The sequence below is a fragment of the Ambystoma mexicanum genome, chromosome 1p, assembly GCF_040938575.1.
Source record: "Ambystoma mexicanum isolate Mex_15411 chromosome 1p, UKY_AmexF1_1, whole genome shotgun sequence".
Lineage (NCBI taxonomy): Eukaryota > Metazoa > Chordata > Amphibia > Caudata > Ambystomatidae > Ambystoma > Ambystoma mexicanum.
In genome coordinates this window covers 278,454,672-278,481,766 of record NC_090921.1, presented here as the reverse complement: position 1 = coordinate 278,481,766, position 27,095 = coordinate 278,454,672, and the positions used below count along the sequence as shown (strand labels likewise).

At 46.8% G+C, this 27,095-nt stretch overlaps 1 protein-coding gene across 1 annotated transcript in view; it reads left to right on the top strand.

Moving 5' to 3' along the window:
* PCSK4 (proprotein convertase subtilisin/kexin type 4) overlaps nt 1-27,095 on the top strand; it is a 1,746,539-nt gene that overhangs the window by 1,335,551 nt on the left and 383,893 nt on the right. The window contains exon 8 of the mRNA XM_069646705.1: nt 10,216-10,428. Coding sequence (XP_069502806.1) covers nt 10,216-10,428 — 213 coding nt within the window. The remainder of the gene's footprint in view (nt 1-10,215; nt 10,429-27,095) is intronic.

Below are 27,095 nucleotides of genomic sequence, written 5' to 3'. Positions count from 1 at the left end.
AGATGGGAAGCCTTTAAGGTTTATATCAGAGGGATGTGCATCTCTAGGGAGGCAGGAGTCCTGAAAGCTATAAGGCAAGCCCTAACCATTTCGGAAACCAAACTTAAAGAACTCGAACAGGAATACCTGACCACTCAGTCCACACAGACCCTAGCTGAGATCAGAGCAGAGCTGGAAAGGTTTGAGTCACTGGCTACGAGCGAGGTGCTATACTTTACACGCCCTGCGGCTGCCCGTAAATATGGAGAGGGGGACAGACCGGGCAGAACCCTGGCCAGGTTAGTGCGGGCAGAGACTGGTGGGGCCCGCATTGATAACATTATAGACGAGGGTGGAGTAAGACACTGGTCAGACAAAACCATACTAGACACCTTCACTAGCTTTTATGCCAATCTGTACGGCCCCCAACCGGAGCATTCGGCCCTAGACCTAGACGACCTACTAGAAATATTAGACGCCCCGTTTACTCTGGAGGAAATTGTTCAAGTAATATCGGACCTTCCTAAAAACAAAGCGCCTGGCCCCGACGGGCTCACGTCCGAGTTTTACCAGGAACATGTGGCCATATTGGCGCCTGTCTTACACGGGGTCTGGTCCGAGTCACTTCATTTGAAATGTCCCCCCCCCCTCCCTTAGGGAAGCCTTGATAACTCTCCTTCCCAAGCCTGGAAAACCTCCGGATGAATGTTGATCCTACAGACCCTTATCCCTTATTAATACTGACATGAAAATCTTTGCTAAGATAATTGCAAACAGGTTTCTCCCTTTCATGTCCCACATGATCCACGCGGACCAGTGTGGTTTCATCCTTGGTCGCTCCACGGCGTTTAATATCCGCCGCCTGTTTAATGTGTTGTCCAGAATTGACCCAGGCGCCGATGCGGTGGGGGTTACGCTGGATGCCCAAAAAGCTTTTGATATGGTCTCATGGCAATATCTATGGGCCGTGCTGGACAAAATGGGGGTGGGTCCAAATATGACCTCGTATATAAAACTCTTATACACGGACCCACGTGCTAGGGTCCTTGTTAACTCTGTTCCCTCCTCTTCCTTCACACTATACAGGGGCACTCGTCAGGGATGCCCATTCTCTCCCCTCCTCTTTGCGCTCGCTATCGAACCCATGGCTGACCACGTTAGAGGACGCCACAGCAATAAAGGCATTCGACTGCTGGATGCACCAGAGATCATCTCTCTATATGCAGATGATGTGCTCCTATATGTCAAAAATCCCTCCACGAACCTGGACCCGATCATCCGTGATATTACTAAAATAGGTACGTTCTCAGGCTTTACAATCAACTACTCTAAGTCCGACATCTTCCCTCTGACTGTGGCAACTCAACAACCATCTTGTGAGTATCCTCTGCGATGGTCCCCGGGTGGGGTTAAGTATCTCGGAGTGCAGGCGTCACTAAACAAATCCTCCCTATTGAAAGACAATTACGAAGCCGCGGCACAACTTGTCACCTCCAGGTTTTCCAAATGGTGCAACTTACCCCTGTCTCTGGCGGGCAGGCTCTCTCTAATAAAGATGATAGTGGTCCCCAAGCTCCTGTATGTTTTTGTTAACGTACCGATCTGGCCTGGGATACAATACTTCAAAAGGCTCCACTCGGAATGTGCACAATTCCTCTGGCACCCAGGCTCGGTCCGGAAAAAGTGGCAACACATGACGCTGCCCTATGACAAAGGGGGTTTCACAGCCCCAGATCTTCGCCTGTACTGGAATGCGGCACAGGCCCAGCACGCCTCCCATTGGTACATGCTCCAGAATCCGCCCATACATGTAAAACTTGAGAAACTGGCGGGAGGGGGGACTAATATCATGACCCTACTACTGCACCGCGCGTTTCATACTGACGCCCAGGCAGACCCGGTGGCCACCACGCTCAGGGCATGGGGGAGTATCCTAGGCTCTGACCAAGAACAGCACCCTTACTATAAGTGGCTTCCCCTGTGGCAATTTCCCGGTCTCCCCCCCACGCATGACCAAGATCTTGCACACCACTGGGAAAACCTGGGCTACCGTGCCCTTACTGACCTCTTCCCGGATGGTGCTTTTATCACCCCTCAGACATAGCGCCCTGAACATTCCGGCTCTCCGCTCGAAATGCTGCAGTATTATAGACTCAGGGCCGCGGTGCGGGCGGTGTGGCCCTCTTGACCTATTGAACCCCCAGACTCTCCCGAAATACAATATATAGCAAACTCCGGAGGTGCCAAGGGAATAATATCCCATCTGTACAAAATGCAGCTGAGTAAATCTGCGGTTACCCCTCTCAAACCAGGCGACGCATGGGCCAGGGAACTCGAAATGGAAATTACAGATGATCTCTGGGGCACAATGTGCACACACACACGTAGGGTCTCCATTAGCGCTAGATTCCGCTGCATACAATTTAAGCTCCTCAATAGGCTCTACTACACTCCATACAGAGTTGCCTCATTTAAAGGAACCCTAACTCCCGTGTGTCCTAAATGTAACTCCTACGAAGCAGATCACATACACATGTTCTGGTCCTGCTCTGCACTCAACGCATTCTGGGCGGCCGTAACAGAGGCACTCTCCGAAATAGTTGGTTCGCCGGTGAAAAGGGAGCCACTTGCCCTATTGTTTGGTGCTTGGGAAGGTGAGAATGTAAGGAAAATGTCAAAATTTTTGAATGTAAGCGCTCTCATGGCCAAAAGATGTATATTGCAATGTTGGAAGCGCCGCAGTCCTCCCACCTTCTCGATGTGGCTAAAGGCCCTAACCTGGACACAAACGTGCGAGGAAGGATACATTGGTTCCCTGCCTTCGAGATCACGACCCAAGAATATCTGGTCAGAATTTTGTAGCTACTTGCATAGTAGAGATGAGGTGGAATGGACTCCAACTCCCCCACCAGGTCAGCCCGTTATACCATGTGAAGTCTAACTTGTCTCATTGGTTTCCCCTTTCCTGTGTGTGCTTATGGTCATCTCTCTGCGTCACCACTTAATGTTATTTCCTGATAGTCATCTGCACCATGGTGGGCTGTCAAAGGTGCGGTTATGTTATCGGCTCATTGCTTTGTAAGTTGTACTGTGCCTGTCTTAACCCTTTATGCCAATAAACAAAAGTTTAAAAAAAATAATAATAAAAAAAAAACATGCAAGTGCAGAGAGATCACTTACTCTGATGTCCTCCTGCATTTAACCTATCCCCATAGATCAGCTTCACAAATGTCTTTAAACAAAATGCTCAAATCATGAGCAATAGGGACAACACAATTGTCATTTACCTGTAAGCTTCTTGGTCAGAAATGACGAATGAATGCACAAAATCTGATGAAATTCTGCACTTTACAGTCAGTTCACAAAAGCTAATTTGTCAGCTATGGACCAGTTACCTTCGCAGCACCTTCACATGCCAAAAGCAAATTACTTTAGCCTGTATTAAGTACATTCAAAAGTCTTCTTAATTATTCCTCCATTCTTCTATTGATCATCTAATTTTCCGTTAATAAAAGTAATTACTGACAAACACTAGGTACCCTATCAACAAGATGTTTTTCACTGTCATGACCATTCCGAGGGTGATCTCCTCAATATGTGTAACTATCTAATTAGACTGACACCACTAAAGGTATATAAACAGCTTGTACCTACTGCGTTGCGTAGACTGGAAACCAGTTTTCTAGCAGACCCCCATACATGGCTGGATAAACTAGAAGTGAAATATTGGTGATCCATTTTGGGTGCTCCCCAATGTAGTTCAATTAAATGTTTCAGATTGGAACTTGGATTATTGGCCCATGGTTGTCAGGAATTCGGCTCGACATTCTTGGAGGAAATGGAGAATGAGGCATTCTCGTTACCAACAATGGAACTCAAGATGGCGCCTTATCTGCGTCATTTCCACTAAGCAATTGACGTCCTAGTCTTTTCCAACATGGCGACCGCGTCTTCCCATTCTATAACTTCCTCTCTATGGTTGGGAAAGACGCGTCACTTCTGTTCGCTGCACCGCGCCGTTTGTGCCGGTGTTTTTTCCAGCGTTCTGCTGCTTAGCCTGTTGAGACTTCTCTAAGCCTCCCTCTCCTTTTTCTGCGCCCTGCGCACTTCTGTTGTGTTCTGCCTCGACTTATTCTACCATTCTTTACCTTGCTTAATTTCCCTCCTCTTAGTCTTGCTTTCCTTCTCCGTGCACTCGTGTTCGGATTCCTTTCCTTACGCTACTTATTCTTACTCGATTCTCACTCTCCTTCCTTTTTTTTATTATTACAGCCTTGAGCACGACCGGGTTTCTTCCTGTGTCGGTGCTCGATCCTGAGAGTTGCTATCTCCTCCTCAGCCTGCAGCACTTACCGGTCTACCGCAGCAACTTGCATCTTTCTGCTTAGACGACTACTTGGAATCATTCCTCCTCAGCCTGCAGCACTTACCGTTCTTTCGCAGCAACTTCCATTGGACTTTGGAGATGTCATCCGCCAAGAACCAGAATTGGGTTTTCTTCTCCAAGAGGGTTTCCCAAGGGTGCTCCCCCGGGGTGCTCTGAGTCCAGTTTTCTGGCCTCTGAACACTTTGGGGGAAGTACCTATTTGCTTCAGAACCAATTCTACACACCTGCTGTTCCGGACATTCGTGAGTACTTAACTAATTGTTACAATGGTGCTTTATTGGAACTACACAGAGGGTTATAATATATCTGGATTAATACCTTGTATGATGGTTCACTGTTAGGCATGTTGGGTATTGCGCTGCGTAATAGCAGCTGTCCTAAATTAAGAGAATCCTCTGGGATGTGTAATAATACATTTACTAAAATCAACTGGCAACCAGATTGGTCCAAGGGTTATGTAGCCCTGGAAAAAGAGCTTAAAGTAAAGATGGGGGACTGGAGTCAAAATGTTACACTTCTGTCGAGGACAAAATTATACGGTGAATATGCTACACATATGTGCCCTTTCATGACACTGTAGAATAGTTTAAGGCTTTCTCCCTCCCATGAATTGAGCACATTCCTTATGTTATTAAAGTTTAATCTGTTACGCACCTTATTAGTAATTGGTGCTAGGAAAGGAATAAATAGGAAACAAAGGATATGTAGAATATGTAGCTAGCTCCTAGTATTGAAAAGCACCAGACACTAATTTACAAATGCCCCAATCTATGCAAAACGCGATGTAGATATTTAGGAAATTGTGTACATAATTTGGACTGGTTTATTGCGGATCAGTTTTAGGCGTATTGTAATTCAGGTCGATCTACCTTGTTAACTATTGCACTGATGCACTTTTGGAATGTGATTAATGAAATTATTGTTTTGCTGCTACGCCATGTTTTTAGACTAAGACATTTTAGAATAATTATTTATTTACATTTTATGTACGTTTGATGCGTTTTTCTTAATCTGTTTTTCTAATGTGCGTAAAAGTTATAAGTAACTGTTGTCAAAGGGAATAACTACATCAACTATTGGATTGGCATCATTAAATGATGTTTCTCCACTAAACTCCTTTGTTGTACACAGTGCATGTTTGCATCCTCAAAATCCATGTAATCTGTTTTCTGTTTTTGCCATCTTTAACATAATGAATATTTCCTACTTTGCAATTGCATTTCAAATTGATAAAAAGTTCTAAGTTCTGAAAGGGTATTTTCCCCAAGCAAATACCAACGAAAGTAGGTAGTAAAAAGTTTACATCGAAAAAATGTGAGTCCAGAAGGAGGAATGAAACACCTTTGTTGCACCTTTTCAAAATCTCCAGATTGATCGAACAGTGCATGGATTTTTTATATTGGATGATCTTTGGTGGGTATGATATGATATGATATGATATGGCATTTGTAACGCGCCTATACACAAATGTTTCAAGGCGCAACAAGGCAAGGAAGGGGGAACAGAGGGAGGTCAGAGACAATGATCTTACTAGGCCAAATGACATTCAGATTGCGCAAGTGCAAGGGAAAGGGGGGTAGGGGAAAAGTGCGAGGGGAAAGGGAAGGGGGGCAGTGCTGTACATGGGATCAAAACAATAACAAGAAGTGCAAGGGTAGCAGGTGGCAGGTGCAAGGCTAAGTGTAGACAGCAGGTGTCCAAAGGTGCAGTTAGGGGGACTGTAGGGTTACAGATACAGACCCAAGTGCAAGGGTTGATGGGAGGAAGTGCAGGTGTACAACTGAGCGGGGAGGGACCTGGGCCTGAAATCAGAGGGTAGCCAGGTGACCAGTGCAGTATCAGACAGGAAATCAGCAGAGGAGAGGAAGAGAGAAGACAGAAGCAAAGAGGAAGGTCTTGAGGTGCTTCCGGAACCGGAGATGGTTCTCCTCAAGTTTCAGAGAGGCAGGGACGCTGTTCCAGAGGGAGGCCTCAGCCGAAGAAAGAGATCTACCACCAACACATTGCTTGGAGAAGCGACTGACCCTGAGGGAGTTGGAGGTGGAGGACCGAAGAGAGGTGTAGGAAGGTATTTATGAAGAGAGAGTTGTAGGTATTCCCAGGTCCCAGAAAGCCTTGTAGACAATACAGAGGGTCTTGAACGTAATCCTTGCAGCCACTGGGAGTCAAAGAAGAGATTTCAGTGCTGTAGAGATACAATCGCTGGGCTTGAGGCCAAGAACAAGTCTTGCAGTCCTGTTCTGGATGAGTTGCAGAGGGTGTAGAATAGAAGATGGCAGATTTAGAAAGAGGCTATTGCAGTAGTCCAGCCTGGAGAGAACCAGAGCTCTAGAGACAGTGAGCCTCTGGGGGAAGGAGGGGAAAGGAAGAACACCTCTGAGGAGGTACAGTTGGTAGTTTGACATCTTAGAAACGTCAGAGATGTGTGGAGAAAAGGAGAGTGTGGAGTCGAAGATGACCCCAAGGTTCTTGGCCTCACTGGTGGGAGCAGGAAGAGGGCCAAGGGAGACCGGCCAGAGAGTGAAAGGAAAGTAGGGTGTAGGTGTGCCGATGAGGAGAACCTCCATCTTACTGGCATTAAGGCAGCGATTGTTGGAGGCACACCACTCCTGGATAGCAGACACAGAGATGAGAGAAGGAGAAGAGGTGGCAGAGGGGAGCCTGAAAACGAGCTGAATGTCATCCGCATTGCACTGAAAGTTGGAGCAGAGAGCGGCAATGCGGTGGGCGAGAGGTGCAAGGTATTGGTTGAACAGCCAGGGTGAGAGGTTAGACCCCTGGGGAACACCACAGGTAGAGAGTGAGATAGAGGAAAGGAAGGACCCAAGTTGGACCTGGAAGTGTCTTCAGAGAGGAACGAGGTCAGCCAGGCCAGGGCCTGATCGGTGATACCCAGGTTATCACGGAGACAATTGAGCAGGATCGCATGGTTGACCGTGTCAAAGGCAGAAGAGAGATCGAGTAAGATGAGGACAGAGGGGAGATTAGAATCAAGGTCAGAGAGCAGGTTGTCTTCACAGATGTTCAGGAGAGCAGTTTCCATGCTTCTGGCAGCTCTGAAGCCAGACTGATGGTAATGGAAACCACCAACAGATTCAGTGTGAAGATTAAGCTGGGAGATGGCATGCTTTTCCAGGAGTTTGCCCACGGAAGGAGTAATGGAGATCGGGCGATAGTTAGGCGGGCAGGGCAGGAGGGGCCGGTTGAGGGTTTCTTGAGAAGTGGGTGCACAGGAGAGTGCTACAGGGGGAAATGGAAGGCTCCAGTGGCAAAGGAGTGGTTGCAGAAGTCAGCCAGAGCAGCAGAGAGGCTGTCAATGTGGTCCTTGATGATTTTGGAAGAACAGGGAAGAACCTGTTTTGACGAGTCTTTCATAGATCGCACTTGTCTATAAACCTTGTCAGGGGAGAACAGCGGAAAAAAAAGGAAAGAGGGAAGAGAGGTGGCCACAGGGGGGGCAAAGGTAGAGGAGAGAGTAGAGGGAAGAGGAGGAGAGGAGGAGGAGAGGATGAGAGGGGTGACAGGAGGTCCTGGGTTTTAGAGATGAAATGAGAAGCCATGGCCGTGCAGAGGGCTTGGGAGGGGACAGGAGAGGTAGCGACTGCAGCAGGGTTGTCCAGCTCCTTGCAGATTTTAAAGAGTTCGGCAGAGTTGTTAGATGCCGCAGAGATGCAGGCTTAGTGCGGACTGAGAGCCGGTATTGCCTTTGGACCAGGCGGCAGGCCAGTTTGACAGAGGCTACACAAGATGCCCGCTGTTTCCTCTCAGCCACCCTGCACTTGCGTTTAAGGGTGACATGAAGATTCTGTCCATACAGGTTAAGGGTTTCACTAGCCCATTGAAGAGGAAGATTCCTGGCCTATATTAAACACAGAGGGGCTAGCACAGTATTCCTTCAAGAAACTCACCTCTTGGGGGATAATAAATACTATATTCTGAACAATACCTATGACATGGAGATTTCTAGTTGCCTTATTTGTCTGTCTAGGGATATTCCCATCTTGTTTTTATAAAAATCTAAGATACAAACTGGAACGGGTGGAGGGAGACAGTGAGGGGAATGTTTATGTTGGCAGCGGTAGAATTTGAGGATGAGACGCTTGTATTGGTATTTTTATGCCTCAAACTCAAAGCGCTTTTTTTTTTAACAAAAGTCTGTTGGACTAAATAATTTTATTTGACGTCCGTAGTGTAATTTTGGTGGCTGGGGGCTTTGAATGTTGTGCAATATGCGTGTCTGGACAGGTGAAGGGGGTCGGGAGCCCCATGAAGACTAATAAATCTGATGAGGTGGATTTCTCCTTAGACATATGCTAAATCATGTAGGCTCATAGCAATGAATGGATCACATTGAGTGAGACTACATCTTTTACTGTCATATGCATGGAATACACCCACAGATACCTCGGATACCTTTTTTGTCTGGGAAGCTGTGAAATTGTAGTTTCTGACCACTCAACCATGTGTTCCTGCGGGGTGACTGAATGGGCCAAAAGCTGGAGACTAAATTGTTCCTCATTATCATGTATGGGATTCATAACATATATAATGCAGGCAATCCCACTACATATAGCAGAGAATTAGGGGTCCTTGGATGATATCTTCATATTCTGGGATGCACTGAGGTCACAATCCAAGGTAGAATAATAAACTATCCAGCTAGTAATCATGTGTTTTTCAGGGCAGAATTACTGAAGCTCATAAAAGACCTAAATGTTGCTGGTCTTTCCTCGGCCCAATTGTTGCCCAACATGGCCTCAATGTTCTGACCACAGCATGGAATAGACTTAAAGCAAAATGCTGAGAGAGAGAGGTTGTCAGGACCAGACAAGGATATTTGTAGCATGGGGAAATGGCTTGGATACTGCTTGTGGCTACGCCAAAGAAGGCTGCGGAGTCGCAGTGTGTGTTAGTAATGAATTTGGGAAAATATCTCAGCAAATACCTATTACAGACAGGGGCGTAGACTTTTGGTTTTTCCCAGTGGCAAAACAATTAAAGTCCCATTTTAACGGGTAGGGACTTTCACGCAATTACCCTTTCACTGGGGCGGACCTGGGCCACTGAACACCCACATGCTCAGTGCCACCTGGTTACAGATAAGTAATATTTTATTTTTTGGATCTGAGCAAACTAAAGTAAGCAGAATATTGGGTTCCATGTCATTTCATCGCGGGAATAACCATCGTTTTTTTTTCTCTGCGGAAATTCCATCGGAAAAACTCATTGAATCTTCTTTTTTGGGGGGAGGGTTCCTCTCACCACTTTTAATGTTTTTATATACCCAAATACCCACATGTTTTTTTAGCCCCCCCAAAAATCCGATGAGTTTTTTTTTCGATGGAATTTCTGCAGAGAAAAGCCCAGCGAGGGTTAATACTGCGATGAAAGGACGTCGTACCGAATATTGCTCAATGTTCTACTTGTGAGCAAAAGATTCCAGGGATTTCATGAAGCTGCAATCTTTTGATGGCACTTGATAAATCTGGTGCACCTGAGGATTTAAACATTTTTTAAAAAAAAAAGAAATTGTAAAAGTATTACATCATCTTTACCTTATGACAAAATATATTGTAAGCTTATGAATATAAATGACAATCCCTTTTGGAGTGATATAATTTGCCTCTACAAGTCATTAACAAGTTCCTCTCTTTGGAAGTCTCGTATTTCCATTCTTGGGTGCAAAGTGGGTTCAGACGATATTATTTTGATGCTGCACTGTCTTTCAAGTAGACCGCTTCTCTGGTATGCTACGCTTGGCCTTAAGATCATTTATCAGCCATCTTAAAGGGTGATGAATTGTAGAGTGCAATGCAGCCCAGACTCACAGCTTTTCCTTTATTCTCTAGGGCAGAAGTGGCCTAGGCTCCATCTTTGTATGGGCGTCTGGAAATGGTGGTTTTCATTATGACAACTGCAACTGTGATGGTTACACGAACAGCATCTACACCCTGTCAGTGGGCAGCACGACAGAAAATGGAAACGTGCCTTGGTACAGTGAGGCCTGTGCATCCACCCTGACAAGCACATATAGCAGCGGAGTAAAGAAGGAGAAACAGATTGTAAGTTCCTCCCGCCTGCCCCCTACTCCCACTTGCAAACATTCTTTTGTCCTTAACAAAGAGGTTGTTTCCTTTGACCTGTAAGAGGGATGTTGTTTCTACTCACTCAGGTGGATGGTAATGTCAGTCCCTCATTAGTGTGCTAAAACCATGTTAGAGAGCTCTCTTTCATGTATCTACTTCTCTGAGGTGTCTGTCATGATGTAGGCCTTGTAGAGGATTATTTATCATGTTATTTGATTTGATTAATTTATAGTGCGCAAAGCTGCAAGGGTACCGGGCAGTGTTCATTGCATCTGGGCGCAGATGGAAATTAAAACATTTGACATAGATCAAAAAATTACTGGGAATAAGGAGAAAAGCAAAATGTTCAGCTTCTGCTGGAATACAAGCAATGATAAAATAGCGCACAAATCAATTGGAAGTTTATTCCAAAGGCAGGGTCTGATTACGGAGAATCGTCTATCCCCTCTGGAGATGCACCGTGATGAAGGAATAGTTGAGAAATATGAATGTCCAAATCTAAGTGGACAGCGGGGTTGTTAGCATGTTTTATTTTTTGCGTGAGTTATTTCGGTGCTAGACCATGTATGCATCTAAATACTAGCACAAGTATTTTGAAGATTATACGCTGATGAACAGGTAAGGAACGTCTGACATCTGAAACACACGAAAATTTATGATGGTGTAAAATAAGACAAACAGCCGCATTTTGTGCAGCTTGGAGTTGAGACAAGTGGTCATCTGGGAGGAGTATGTAGAGAGCATTGGTATAGTCCAGACAAGAACTAACCAGTGCCCCTACCACTTTGGCATGCTCTATGTGGGAAAGGTAAGTAGAGGGTACGTCGTAGTCGAAGACTAAAAAAGGTTGATTTGACTACCTTGTTAATTTGTGTAGTAAATCTCATTTTTGGCTCCCAGATCAGTCCAAGGTTTTATACCTTGTTAGCAAAAGAAGTCAGTAAGTTAAATAGCATAGGGGGTGAGCGGTGACTCCCAGGGTTATCTAATAAGTGTTTGTGTCCCAAGAGTATACGTTCTGCCTTGTCAGAATTGAATTGCAGATTTTTTCTTTTTTTTTGTTGTGTTTAATCAAAAGATTTTTACAAAATTTAAAGTTTCTGTCTTTTGGTCTGTTATGAAAAAACGAAAAAAAGAAAATGGCTCTCTAAAAATGTGCCTTTGTTGGCCAGTTTATAGTTTCCAAGATTTTGTAGGTGGCTATTTGCCATTGCGTTTTGTCGCGCCCAATCAGACGCAACCAACATATTTCTTCGTCTGCGATGGTGAAGTCTGTGAAGGTTGGTTTTAAGTATCGGTTTCTTATATGTTGGTTTGAGGCACATTTTAGGAGCAAATGGCGGATTGTTTCCTTTTCTTTTGTTGCACAGAATCGGCAAAGGTTGTTCTCTGATTTGCCTCTTATTGACAAAATCTCGTTTGTCGGCAATAAGTTCAGACGGGCCCTCATCAACATATCTCTCCCCTTCCTGGATGGGAACTTCTTTATGTACTCTTGTAGTTCATTGAATTTTTTCGTGTTTGGTGGCAGTTGTAGGGTTAATTTGTTCTTTCCTGCTGTCTCCAAAGTATTTATCCAGTCAAGTTCTTTAATTTTAGTAAAGATTCTCTTTGGGTTCTTTATTAGTTGTTCTTCGTCCGCCTGTACCTGTTCCAGCAAACTGATGTTTTCTTCTTTCCATTTAGTGAGAGTTTTACTTGTGTTCCTTTCTATTTCCAGGTTGATGAGGTAGTATATTGACCGTGGCTCGGTCGTCCGGCATTTCCTGAACAGCCTTAAAGACGATTGTGAAACTGAACTTCTAAGAGATGGTAGGCTGAGCTCTCGTTGGATTGAGGCAATTGGGGTCGAGTTAGGGAGTGTAAGAACTTTACGCCAAAACTTTGCCTCCATTTTTGTCCAAATGGGTGGTGGTAGGTTCATCATTGCATCTCCCCCATGTGTTAGTGTCGGCATCACCTTTTTATTGTAATGTTCTAACACTGGGATCAGCGAGAATCTCCCGAACTTTTTATCTATGGCTCTAGCTTGGGCTGCCAGGTTGTTGACTTTGGTCAACAGGGCCAGTTGCATAGCTTTGTCTTGTGAAGAGGAGTCCAGAATTACTCCTAGGTATTTAAAATCGAACACTCTCTCAATCAATGATCCTTCCAGATTTAGTCTCAATTTTTCTGTTTTCCTGGTCGATTTTTCTAGTACTATGAATTTTGTTTTCTTTACATTTATTTCCAGTTTGTTTTCTTGCATGTACCCTTGAAGTTTTGTCAATTGGCGCTGCAGGCCTATTGGTGTATGGTCCAATAGGACCAGGTCGTCTGCGTAAAGAAGTCCCGTTATAGGGGTTTTGCAGATTTTTGGAGGAAATGCTCAAATTTCTGTGTCCTCATCTTGGATGTCGCCGATAAATGCCAGAAATAAGGCCGGAGCCTTCACTCCCTGCGCTGTTGGAATGGGTGATGACAAAAGGCCGTTTTGGTCAAGCCGAATACGTATAGAGGTGTCAGTATACAGTGCCTTGATCGGGTTTAGTATGGAAGGTGGGCAATCCCAAGCTTCAAGTTTGGACCATAGACTGACCCTGTCTATACGATCAAACGCTTGGGTCAGATCGATGAACGCAACAAAGGTTCTCGTTCCCACTTCCAATACTCTGTTTTTCAGCACGTTTAGCATTAGAATATTAGCTGTCGTGCCCAAGTTTTTTTTAATACCCGTTTGGAATGGGTCATTGCAAGGTGATTCTTCCGCCCAGATCTTGAAGCGGTCGAGGAGCATTGAGCCAAACACTTTACCTATAACATCCAGGAGAGCAATAGGTCTGTAGTTTGCCGGATCCTTTTTGTCTCCTTTCTTGAATATAGGTACCATCGTTGCTGATTTCCATGAGGGTGGTATCGTTTTCAAGTTGGAGCATCTGCCGAAGATTTTACTTAGCAGGCTGGCCCACTCATTTTGATTCGTTTTTAAATCAACGTTCGTAATCCCATCGGGTCCTGGGGCACGAGAATTTTTTAAGCCCATGATCTTTAGTCGGATTTCCTCTGGGTCGTCTATGCTTACCCATGGCTCTGAATACTTTTCGCCTTGTGGCTTTGAGTGGATAGTTGGTGCCAGGTACATGGAAGTGTAATGTTTTGTCCACGTTGTTTCTCCAATCTCACTTATGATGGTGTTTTCTTGCGTTTCGTTAACAGCTCTTAAAGTTCTCCAGAATTCTTTTGTATTTTTGCCGCTTATCAGTTTTAGGATGTTTTCAGCGTCTTGTTGATAGAGGGACAGTATGTAGCCTTTTACCCAGGCTTTGTAGAGTTTAGTTTCCGATTCCGCTGCTCTCGCAGCCGCTGGAGATCCTGAAGATTTTGCTTTGCGTTGTGTTTTACGCAGCGCCCAACGTTTCTCCACCAGTATTAAATCGTACAAATGTCTTGGGGGGGTTTCCCCTCTTCGTTTTTGTTGTGCGACTCTTCTTGAACTTCGTCAAAAGTGGCGTATAGTCCGTTTTGTTTATGCCCAAGTGGTTTGGCATTGAGCAGAATCCATTTTCTATTTCCGCGATGGAGTCGCTTGAAAGGTGTAGGCGATTTCCCTTCGTGTTAGTAACGACGTGGTGCTCATCGTAGTCGTTCCGGGGGCTTGTTGACATCCAGGTTGTTGACAGGGGATTATGGTCACTTGCTGTTACTCGTGTGATTTCAAAGGCTTTCGTTATTGCCAGTATTGGTTCGGTGACGAAAATGTAATCTATGGTAGCCTTCGATTCATTTCTTTCCCACGATGGCGGGCGCTTCGAATCTGGGAACGTTTCATGCAAATTGTGAAGGTTTCTTGAATTCATCAATTTGACCCATAGTTAGCCACGTTGTTTGCCTGTTGAGCTTTGACCTTGAGCCAACTCCCTTTCATCCAAGCCCATGCACGTGGCGTTCAAGTCACCACAAATGAGGAAGTATTTTACCAAGTGGTCAGCTAGCGCCTCGTCTATTGCGGCCTCTATTTTTCCTATATAGGTGGTAGGCTCTGTGCCTGCTGGGTTCCAGCAGGTGTTTGCAACGATTAGGGTGTCTTTTTCGTTGGCTTTTTTGTCGGTTTTCTGTCGGGTCCACGACGCCTTGACCATCAGAATCGATTGGTTACTGATCAATGTTTCTTAAAGTTTGATCCCGCAGTCCTTTTTAGATGCAATCAGTAAACCCGATGAGGGTCTTCCTCGACACCCTTGTTTAGCTGGTGCAAGGATGACTTCAAACCCCCTTATTACGGGGGATTCGGTCAGCCAGGTCTCTTGGAGGCATATTAAATCGTATGACCCCAGGTCCATGTCACTAGGAGACAGTAGGTGGATATCTCCTCTCGTATTCCACGAGCACATTTTTAATTCCTGCTTTTGGAGGGTCGAACGATGTCTGGCTTGAAAAATGTGCTCGTCCCTCACGGGTTGCTATTTTTGCTTTTTTTACCTCAGAGTTTTGGGCAACCAGGACCATATACCTTTCATGGGTTCACATTTTTTTTGTGAAACTCTTATTGTTGAGAGTTCTTCGGCTTTTTCCGGGGTTATTCTGGCACTGTTAGGTTTTTTTGTTTCTTTTGTCTTTATGGAATTTTCGTGGTTTTTGTTTTCTTTGGGGGCTGATTGATTTTCCCCCAGTTTCTTTTCAGGTTCCAGGTGTCTTGCTCTTTCCTTATTGTTTACGGGAGATTTCCCTCGACCTGTTGTTGTTGTGGCGCTTTTTAGTTGTTTAACTATTTGTTTTCCCCTGTGCGTATTGCGCCCTTTGTTTTCTGCTTCCTTTTTTTTGTCTTCTGTGCTTGTTGCTGACTGCACTTTAACCTCATAGCCCATTTCATCCAGCTCTTCACTGCAGTCAAAGATCAAGTTTTTTAACGTTGTTGATGTTAAGTGGAGCACCGTTTTTGCTTTTGAGTTTATGTGGCTGGGCTCTACCAAAAGCAAGTCTTCTGATTTTATATGTTTCAACTTTTGAATGTATTTAAAAAGTTTTAACACCGAGTTTCGGTTCAGTGTTATCTCATCTCTGTTTTCTTTCACTTGTGTCAGCTTTATGTGCCATTTTGCTTTGTCCACTTTTCTCGGTTTTTGGTTGTATTTCTGCGTTCTGGATCTGTAACGAAAAATTGTTTCCCCTTTGTCCTGTGGTGAACTGAGTCGCTTTTCAGCGTTGTTTTTGTTGTAGTTGTTCCTGTATTGAGTACGAGGTCTCCTTGGTGATGCACTCCTGTGAGCTTTTCTTTTGTGTTTTTGCTCATCCCGTCTGTCTTCTGATCTCCTTCTTGATTTACCGTATTCACCGGCTTTCTGTTTGAAGGAATTATGTCTTTGTTATTTTTTCCGATGTCTGGGGGTCTGGTTGTCTCTAGTTCTGGACTTTGACCTTTCTTTTTCTTTTTTTGTTTCTTTCATCATCCTTTTTGAATTTTTGTCTTTCTGTATCAGTTAATCTGACGCCCTTGTTCTTTATACTTTTCTCATTTTCCCTGGAATCTTTTACTGCTTTTTCTCCAGTCACTTCTTCATATCTTCCTACGGTTACTGTTTTTTCTTTTTCTGTATGTAATTGTGAGGTTGGAGCTTCACTGGGGCTGTACGCCTTTGGGCTCGTAGGAGAGTTTTCTGGCGGATATTGGCTCAGGTTCTTCAGTTCTTCATTGTCAATGCGATCAATTGTTGATGGAGATAGACTGGAGTTTCTTTTTTCTGAAGATTCTAGGTTTTTTGTTTGCCACGAATCTGGTTCTCTGACTTTCCTTTGTGATGTTTCCCTTTGATTTACTGTGCGTGTGAAAAATTGGAAGATTCCTTCTGCAGTTTGGTTTCCAATTGTGGGTTGTCTAGGCGATAGTCTCTTTTTTGACTTTGAATTTGTAGTTACTTGGCTTACAGTTGATGTTGATTTCACCCCTTTATTTGCACACTCTTTTGGTAAATTGTTTGTTGTGAGATCAATTGTAGCAATAGTTTGGGTCCCCGTTGTTTTGCCCACCACTCTTTGTTCTTTTTCTCCATGATGCTATTTTTGTCGAGAGGACGAACCATCATCGTTTGCTTTAGCTGTGTTTGTTTTTCTGGCTTCCAAAGCCATGACATATGCTTCTAGAAAGATGACTTTGCTGTAAATCATCGCTTGGATGCTTGTATGATCTTTCAAAGAATCAGCAATGGTTTAGTAAAGCTTCATGAATGGTGCCAATGCAATGTTCACTGATGACATGATTGACAATAAGTCCATTTCTTTTTTTGTTTTTTTTTTGTTTGGGGGGTCCGTCGGCCTAGTCAGTTGGTGTGCAGAAGCTCTTCTTGTGGGTGAGTCAGTTGACGTTGTAGTCTGATTTGCCCAGTGGCCTCGGGGTGATTTTGCTGATTCTGATGGGTCTCTTCCTTTTCTGTTTCTATCAGTTTGGGGGCTGTGGTTGTCATTTCCCCCATGCTCAGGTTTAGATTAATTTGAGATCTCGATGATTTGTCTCGGTTTAGTTCGTCTGTGCCTTCTATAGATGGCCTTTCTGTTATCGTGCTCTGTCTTCAGGGTTTATTGAGCCCTGTTTGGTTAAGTTTTTCAGGCAACAGCGTTTTGTTTGGAGTTTTGTGAACTTTATCTGTGTTTGTTCCTTTGGCGGTTTCTAGATTCAGGGCTGGACCCTCTGGGGGTGGAGGTGTTGCAAAGTTTGACTTACAAGAGCCCTCGTCGTTTTCTGTTGTTGAGCCATTGGAGCCATCGATTTCGACTATTATAAGATTTCTCGTTTTGAGGGGTGTGAGACTTTCTTTGGCTCTCAGGCGTATCAGCCACCGTTTCAGGCTCTTTGTCCGAGTTTCTCTTGTCTTCCCCATTATCGGAGTCATTTAGCGGGTCCAGATTTAACTGACCTCTTAGTAAGTTCGTAGTACTCTTTTGGGGAGGCATCGAAGTCGGTGTCTCCCCCTCCACCCTCTCTTGATCACTTGATTTTCCTTGTGCCTTCTTCCTGCCTTCTAGCACTGGTCTTTTGCTAAGTGTCAAATTTTCGCTTACATAGTGCTCAACTCTGCGTAGTTTGGCTACCGGTAAGCAATCATTTAAAGCTTACAGTATTTCTAAGTCTGTAAATTCCTTATGATAGCGCTCATTTGCTACTTTTTTCCTTCTATTTTCCTGGAAGTAGTCTTTTATGGAATTTTGAAATGACCCTCCTTCCCCTCTCTGTGGCCCGTTTTCATTTGTTTTGTCCATCGTTAGCCGTGGTGTTTTTTGTGGTTGTTCGGGCTTCTGGGACATTTTTTTTGTTCTGAGGCTAATCTTATTTTTCGCTGCTTTGCAGTTCTTGTGTTTCCTAAAAGTCAATGATCTTGTTCTCTGTCTTTTCTTTTTGTTGGAGTTTAATTTCAATTGTTCATCGTTTGTTTCTGAGACCGGGCTGATCTCTGCAGCTTCCTCCGCCATGTCTCCGCCTCTTTGTGAATGAGTGCCGTCGTTTTCACCCAAGCCCACAGAGCCGGCGGTGGTGGTCCAGGAGTACACAACTCTCTATCGGGCTCCCCCTGCCCGCTCTCCTCAGGTGGGGGGCCCGCCGCCTCCCCTAACTCTGCCTCTCCAGAGGCCGTTGTTGCATCCTCCTCCTTTCCCCGCCCACCCTCGGCATCATCCACACCCGGAAGCCCTCCTCCGGGAGCTGCCGTTGTGGGGCTGGGAACTCCCTGCGGTACTCCGAGGGCGGAGGGAAGAACGGAGGACTGAGCCGGGCCGGCGAGTCTGTCTCCTGCTCCGGGGCTCGCACTCTCGTCGGCTCCTCCGCCGAAGGCTCCAACCTCCTCAGCTATGCCCTCCCGCCCCGTCAGCCCATCCTCGCCATCCCAAGCGGGGCGCGGCCCCCCTTCGAGGGCCATCTCCACGGGGTCCTGCGCTGCCGCAGCGGCTCGGAGTGGCGACAGGGCAGACTGGGGCCTCGGCTGGACCGGCTTCCAGGTTCTTCGCCCGCTGCCCTTCGGCCGCTCCTCCAGGTAAGGATGGTCGTCGCTGGGGGACGAGTTGGACTGTGTTGTAGTCTTCCTGGGCCTCTTGCGGCTGGTAGTTTTTTCTTTTGGTGGGTTTTATCTTTGTGATGGCCGCTTGATCTTACCGCATCGACTGCTTAAGGGTGCCCGCTTGAGGCAATCCTGTCTTTGCCACGAGGTGTTCCTTGCAGGTTGTCGCTTGATGTTTCTGGCCCAGCTGTTTCTGGCTATGTTTGGCGCTTCTCAGGCGTCTACCTTCTTCTTCCATCTCTTCCTCTCTCGAGGAGTCGTTTTGATCAGTGTCAATGTCAATTTCTCGCATTTCTCGGTTTGCCCTTGCAGCCCTGACAGTCATGACTGCAGGACTGCCACTCTCCGTCCACTCCGCGTCCGCTTCGCGGATGTATGGGGTCTATGTAAGGGTCCTCACCCACAGCAGAACAGTAGAAATGGGTGACAGACTCTCCTGCAGGACTGCCACTCTCCGTCCACTCCGCGTCCGCTTTGCGGATGTATGGGGTTTATGTAAGGGTCCTCCCCCACAGCAGAACAGTAGAAATGGGTGACAGACTCTCCTGCAGGCCTGCCACTCTCCGTCCACTCCGCGTCCTCTTCGTGGATGTATGGGGTTTATGTAAGGGTCCTCCCCCACAGCAGAACAGTAGAAATGGGTGACAGACTCTCCTGCAGGACTGCCACTCTCCGTCCACTACGCGTCCGCTTCGCCGATGTATGGGGTTTATGTAAGGGTCCTCCCCCACAGCAGAACAGTAGAAATGGGTGACACACTCTCCAGACTCTCCTGCAGGACTGCCACTCTCCGTCCACTCCGCGTCCGCTTCGCGGATGTATGGGGTTTATGTAAGGGTCCTCCCCCACAGCAGAAGAGTAGAAATAGGTGACACTATCCAGACTCTCCTGCAGGACTGCCACTCTCCGTCCACTCCGCAGATTGTTATAAGTAAGTCAGAGGTGTACCTCTTTCAAGCAGAATTGAAGTTCTTCAAAAGTGTCCTGAGGACCAGAAACTTTTAGGAATTATTGGGTATCATCAGCATATGAATGGCACTGAATGTTAAGTTTCTGAATAAGGGACATCAGAGGAAAGATATATATGATATATATCTATAGATATATATCATATATATCTATATTTCTGAGGCTTGTGGAATCTGCTTAGATCACATGCTATGCATAGGCCGACATCTAGTGGAAGCTGCAGAGTATTGGTTTGTTTTTCGAAACTCGAAAATGGGCGTCGACACAGGGCGTGCCAGTAATACTATCCCTAGTGCGACGTCCACTGTACCCGTGATCCCTTACGCGTGTAGGACCCTCAGATTGTTTTTTTCTGCCATACTTGTCGCAAGCATCCCACGGAGTTCCCTGGCTTTTAGCCATAATTTTGCAAAATAATATATATTTCCCTGTTTTCTTCATTACCCACGTCGAGTCATCAGAATTCGAAGCTCGACGCCGGACCGGAGAAGAAAACTACCGATAGAGTTACACAACGGACTTTGGGCCTCGGAAGGCCTCTGGCCTCGGCCCTGTACAAGTAGGGAGAGTGGGGGGTGGCACATACTCTTCACTCACATATATTTACATATATATATTCCTACACACTAGCCCGCTGCCACAGGGTGCGTATGGAGGGTCCCCCTTTCCAATTTTGCCCCAAGTGCAACCGCAAGTACCCTTGGGTTGACAGACATGCCACCTGTAACCTCTGCTTGCTGAGGGGCCACCCCGAGGCGAACTGCAGAGCGTGTAGCCGGTTCAAGGCTAAGACTCTAAAGGACCGTTCGATCAAACGTTGGGCCCACCACTCCAGGCAACGAGTGGCCATGGAAGCGAAGGGTGCCTTCAGTGATGGCAGCAACGCGGTACTATCGGACGGCGAGGGCAACGTGGCGTCGAAAGACAGCCAAGCGCAAGTCCCCGACCTCGGTAGGTTGTCCGGCAGGGCAGCTATGGGGAAAACACCTGGCGACACGAGCGCTACCCACACCACTTCCACTAAACATTCGAAGTCCAACCGAGACTAGACACGCACGTCGAGTTCTCAGAAAGAGGCACAAAGAGAACGGTCCACTGAATCGGTGTCCTCTGGGCGTTCTCGATCAAGATCGCCGCATGACACCAGGCAACCATCTACTGTTGCCAAGAGTGCCTCACTTACTAAAGTAATGGAGGTTCGATCGTCCGAAGACGAAGCCGACCTCCATCCCCGGGCCGCACTCCAGGAGTCGGTGTCAGCAGACCGCTCAACGCCTGCACCCGTGTCCCGACGTCCTCACTCTACGGAAATGGACACTACCCCCGAATCTTGACGCCATATGTCGAAGAGCTCCGAAAAGGTGAAAATACCAGGGAAGCACTCTTCCGCTCACGGGGAGGGGGAAAACAGCAGAAGAAGCCTTCTCAGCCTTGTCCTATACCACAGATACCTAAAGACAGTTCTAAGTCCTCTGTTAAACATACTAAGACCCCTGCACAAGCCCATAGGTCCAGTCAGGATATATCAGGGAAACACCTCCAGGAGAGGGTAATTCCCAGCTCAAAGCAATGGCCCAGTGAGGACATAGACAGAGTTATGTCTAGAATGTCATCCCTAGCAGACTTCTATGCCAAGAATCCAGAGCACTTCCTCTCTTATACCCCGGACGGGGCTACTCCCTCAGGGTCTAGGGACCCGCAACCCCCTGGTAAGAAATCTCAAGTTGAGGCACAAACGCAAAGTTGGTCTTCTGACCCTTTCTACGTACAGCCATACACTCAGTATAATGAGGATCCACTACAAGGATGAGGATCCAAAATTGGCAACGTTGGATGACCAAACTGGGGTGGACTACTATGGGGATGACGAGGACCAAGAGGAGGATGAAGATAAACCAGAAGTCTACAGAGTAGACTCCCCAGTAGACAAGGAACCTCCGGTTACCGACTCTCCAGTCGACAACCAACCTCTCCTAAATGAGGTTTTATCCAGAGTGGCAGAACACTTCCGCATAGATACTCAGGGAGCTCAGGAGGAGAGGGACCTTGCCGAGGAACTGGTGGGAGAAAAGTGACCCATTGCACAGACCACCCCTATTCTCAAATCTATACAGAGGAGGATTGAACCTTCCCTTCTCAATCCCAACCTCACCAGGGCAGTAAACCCCAGGATCGAAAAGTTGTTCAGGGCAGCCCAGTCAGACCCGCTGTACATAAGGGGGCAACTGAAACCAGACTCCATGGTAGGCACTAATACCCGAAAGAGGGTGGGAACATCCCTATCATCGTCTGAGGCTCCCCCCGACAAGGAGAGCAAAAAGATCTATGGGTTGGGAAGGAAGGTAGCCTCCACTTCTGCCTACCAGGCAAGGATTTCCAACTCCACCACTCTGCTGGTTACAACTGCCACCAGTGGGAACAAGTTGCTGCACTCATCGACTCCGCCCCGGAACCTTTAAAGAGCGAGTTGGCACAGGTTGTGTCGGAGGGGAGGGCCGTGTCCAGTTGCATCCTTAAGGCAACCTTTGATGCCATGGATAACGCCGGCAGTCTAATAGCAGAGAGCACTGTTATTAAGAGGCATGCTTGGTTAAGGCAGTCAGGTTTTAAACCTGAGACACAAGCATCCTTAATAGACAAGCCAGTGGAGCCTGATCTATTGTTTGGCAAGGCGGTAGAGGATGCATTAAAAAATGCCAAAGATGAGTATGAGACTCTGAAATCCCTGGGACAGTTGACCAACAAACCCCCTAATCAAAGAGGGAATGGCAATTTTCGTCGCCCACGCAGCCAAAATTCACAAAGAGGCTCCAACTATTCCCAGGGGCAGGGGACACCATGGGGTAACAACCAGCAGCCTATCCAGAGTTACAACAAGGGAAACAAAAGGGGTTGTGGTAAGGGTAGAGACAGCCCCAGCAGAGGTGGCACGCCACCCGCAAAGCAGTGACGCCGAGATCAGGGTCCCTTCCCACGCATCTCCAGTAGGGGGACGCATTACCAACTTCACCCAAGCTTGGGAAGGGATCACATCAGACAGATGGGTGCTGTCCACAGTGTCCGCAGGATACTGCATAGAACTGCTCGAGTGTCCCCGAAACCACCCTCCGTGACAAAAGGTACATTCCTCAGACCACCAGAAGATCCTCCTCGAGGAAATAGTCAATCTTCTAGAAAAGGACGCGATCGAACTCGTCCCGGGCAAACAGGTAAACAAAGATATTTATTCAACTTACTTCCTTGTGCCAAAAAAAGATCTAAGAATGCGCACAGTCTTAGACTTACGCCCTTCAAACGAGTATGTCAAGCCCCAAAAGTTTTGCATGACTACTCTCCAAGCGGTAATCCCCCTCCTAAAAAAGGGGGATTACATGGCAACACTGGACATGAAAGATGCCTATTTTCATATTTCCATGTTCCCAGCGCACAGAAGATTCTTGTGCTTCAAGGTGGACAGTCAGCACTACCAGTTCAAGGTGCTGCCCTTCGGTATAGCCTCGGCTCCAAGGGTATTCACCAAGGTTCTGGCAGTGGTGGCGGCACACCTACGCAGGGAGGCAATCCCAGTGTACCCTTAACTGGATGACTGGCTCATCACGGGGGAGACCCCAGCAATTTGCAGTTCAAACATTCAAAGAACGATCGACCTCCTCTTCGAATTGGGTTTCTCCATAAACGAGAAAAAAAACAAGCCTGGTGCCAAGCAGCTCCAAACAGTCCTAGGAGCTGTACTAAACACTCAAGAGGGGTTGGCCTTTCCATCAGAGGAAAGACTTCGGAACGTACTACTGCAGATTCCTCAATATCAGTCCGGTCGCCAGATAACAGTGCGCAAAGCGATGCGTTTGCTAGGCATGATGGCGTCATGTATTTACCTGGTCCCCCACGCGCGCCTGCGCATGCGTCCCATGCAAGAATGGTTGGCGAAACAGTGGTCTCAGGCAAGTGGTAGGTGGGACGATCTAGTGGTTGTTTCGCCAACACTGGTACAAAGTCTTCACTGGTGGACAAGAGAGAACCTGTCAAAGGGGAAAGCCTTTTACGTTCCAGAGGTTCAGGCTGTAGTCACTACAGATGCATCCCTCTCAGGTTGGGGAGCACACCTCCTTCACTACACAGCTCAGGGTCTCTGGTCTCACTCAGTGGCCAAGAATCATATCAATCTGCTAGAACTTCTGGCAGTATTCAGAGCACTTCGAGCCCCACCTGTTAAACCTGTCAGTGCAGATCTTAACAGACAGCACAACTGCGATGTTCTACCTAAACAAGCAGGGAGGGACTCGTTCGCCAAATCTGTCCAAGCTTGCCCAGAAAATTTGGATATGGGCACTGAGACGGAACATTTACCTGTCATTGTAACATGTTCCAGGGGATCTCAATTCTCTAGCAGACGCCTTGAGCAGAGATCCTCTCCCACGAGAACACGAGTGGTCTCTACACAGAGAAGTCATAGAAGACATCTTCTCACGGTGGGGTTTCCCCACTACAGACCTATTCGCCACAAGCGAAAACAAACAATGTCCGGGATTCGCATCCAGGTTCCCACAGCCAGACACCAAGGGGAACGCCCTATGGATGGACTGGTCAGGGATGTTTGCCTACGCTTTTCCACCAACCCCTCTTATGAGGAAGTTGGTCAACAAGATGCACAGGTAATCGACGACGCTCATCCTAGTTGCTCCCATGTGGGCGGGGCAACCGTGGTTCCCACACCTACGCAGACTAGCCGTGTGCGAACCTATCAGACGCCCGTGCTGGCACAACCTACTGTCCCAGCACCAAGGACAAACTGTACACCCTCAACCCAACTCAATAAACCTGGCAGCATGGCTCCTGAGGTCATAGAGTTTGGACATCTCAATTTACCACAGAGATGTATGGATATCCTAAAGGAATCTAGGAAACCGAACACAAGGTACTGTTACTTTGATAAATGAAACATATTCGTGATCTGGTGCCAGAATAAGCAATTCAACCCAGTTGATTGTACTCCTTCCAATATTGTTACCTACGTGCTCCACCTGCTGGACGCAGGCCTTGTATTCAACTCAGAGAAGGTACATCTGGCAGTGATATCTGCCTACACCACTTCCCACAGCAAGGTTTCATGGTGGAAAGTACCAGTGGTGAAGGCCTTCATGGAAGGGTTAAAGAGACTCCACCCTCAAATTTCTAACCCACCGCCTGGTTGGGATCTTAATGTGGTGCTTGCTAAGCTCATGGGCCCACCATTTGAACCCATGCATAAAGCCAGTCTCAAACACCAGACCTATAAAACTGCCTTCTTAGTAGCCATTACATCCATAAGAAGGGTCAGTGAAATTCAGGCTCTGTCAGTGCAGGATCCTTTCTTTACTGTTCATAAGGATAAACTGGTTCTACGTACACACCCTAAGTTCTCACAGTGCGGCTATTAAAGGATGCCGTAGAAATTGTCCTGGCGAACTAGGTAAACAAGGGTATCTATTCAATGTATTTCCTTCTGCCGAAAAAAGATGCACCCTGTTTTAGATCTCTCCCTGCAAACACCTATGTCAAGCCACAGAAAGTCTGCATGACAACACTACCGGAAGTAATCCCACTGCTAAAGCGGGGGGGACTACATGGCAACATTGAAATATGAAAGTATGCATCTTTCATATCCAAATTTCCCAGCGCACAGAAGATACTTGCATTTTAAGTACTAGCGGTGGTGGCGGCGCACCTACGCAGTGAGTCAATCCCAGTGTACCCTTACCTGGACGACTGGCTGATCACAGGGGAAACCCCCCAAATTTGCAGCAAAATACCCAAAGAACGATCAGTCTACTTTTCCAATTAGGTTTCTCAATCAACGAGAAAAGTCAAGCCTTTTACCAAACAAGACCAAACAGTTCTTAGGTGCTCTCATAAAAACAGACGAGGGTCTAGTCTTTCCATCAGAGGAAAGAGTACAAAACATACTGCTGCAAATACCTCAGTATCTAGTCGGTCGCCAGATAAGCGTACGCAAAGCAATGCGCTTGCTCAGGATGATGGCATCATGCATTTGCCTGGTCCCACACGCACGATTGCTCATGCGCCCAATACAAGAGTGGTTAGCGAAACAGTGGTCTCAGGCAAGAGGTCAGTGGGTCAATCTAGTGGTCGTTTTGCAAACCCTAGTACAAGCTCTAATCTGGTGGACGAAGGAGAATCTGTTGAAGGGAAAACACTTCCGTGACCTGGCGGTGCAAGCGGTTGTTACAACAGATGCATTTCTCACTGAGTGGGGGTCCCATCACCTTCATCTCACAGTGCATGGTCTGTGGACACAAATCACAGCACAGAACCACATCAACATGCTGGAACTACTAACAGTGCTCAAAGTACTCCAAGCCTTTGAAGCACAACTGACAAATTAATCAGTACAAATACTCACAGACAGCACCACTGCAATGTTGTATATAAACAAGTAGAGGGGCACACATTCTCCAAATCTGTCCAGGCTAGCATAGAAAATATGGAAGTGGGCACTCAAGTGGGGCATGTTCCTAACATCTCAACATGTTCCAGTGGAACACAATACTCTGGAGGGCTCACTAAGACGAGATCCTCTGCCAGAAGAGCACGAGTGGCAGCTCGACAAAACATTGTAGATTACAGTTTCACTCAGTGGGGCTACCCCTCGCTAGACTTGTTCGCAACAAGAGAAACAAACAATGCCCAGACTTTGCATCTAGTTTTCTCCAACACGCCTCCAAGGGGAACGCCCTGTGGGTGAGTTGGTCAGGGAAATCTGCCTAGGCTTTTCCCCCAAATCCACTAATGAGTAAAGTGGTCAACAAGATTCACACGGAACAATTGACATTAATCCTAGTTGCTCCTATGTGGGCTAGGCAACCTTGGTATCCACATCTGCGCAAACTGGCGATGTGCGACCTGATTATACTCCCGTGCCCATTCAACATGCTCAATCAGCTCGGGGGACAACATTACACCCTCATCCTCACTCTACGAACTTGGCAGCTTGGCTTCTGAAGTCATAGGGGGTCATTCCGAGGTTGGTGTTAAGGGAAAAATGATGCAGCTAAAGGAATACTGGCATCGATTACCACTACGGGATATTCTGACCGACCAGACCGTTAATAACGGCATCGTAAAGTACGATGCCGTTAATAGCGGTCTGGGCGCGCGCACGCGACCCACAATGCCGGTATCAGCGGCATGCTGTAAATCGAAGTAGATCACAAGTGAAGCGGACATGCAAATAAGGGCCTCATGAAGGCGGAAAAAAAGTGCTTTCCGGCATGCCGTAAATACCGGCATCGCTGACCTGCCGTAAAAAGCCCTGAGAAGTGTTCCCAACTGCTACAGGTGCACACATTCAGCACAAGTGGAGGCAATGGAGTCAGGTCCAGTACAAAAGGAGCACACCCACACACCACACTCCCTCCCATACCAAGATGATTCCAATAGTAGTAGCATTACTGGAGCTGGAGGACTTGCTTGCATTGCCACAACAACAACAGCCACCACCACAGAGGAGACGCAGGATGAGAAGGAGGATGAGACAGGCCCAGCATGCCCCACCAGTGCAGCCACCATTACCACGCCGGCAGCCCCCAATCCTTCGCATCAGAGCCAGTGCTTTCAACCTAACCCCTGAGCAGATCCAACGTACCGTCTGGACCG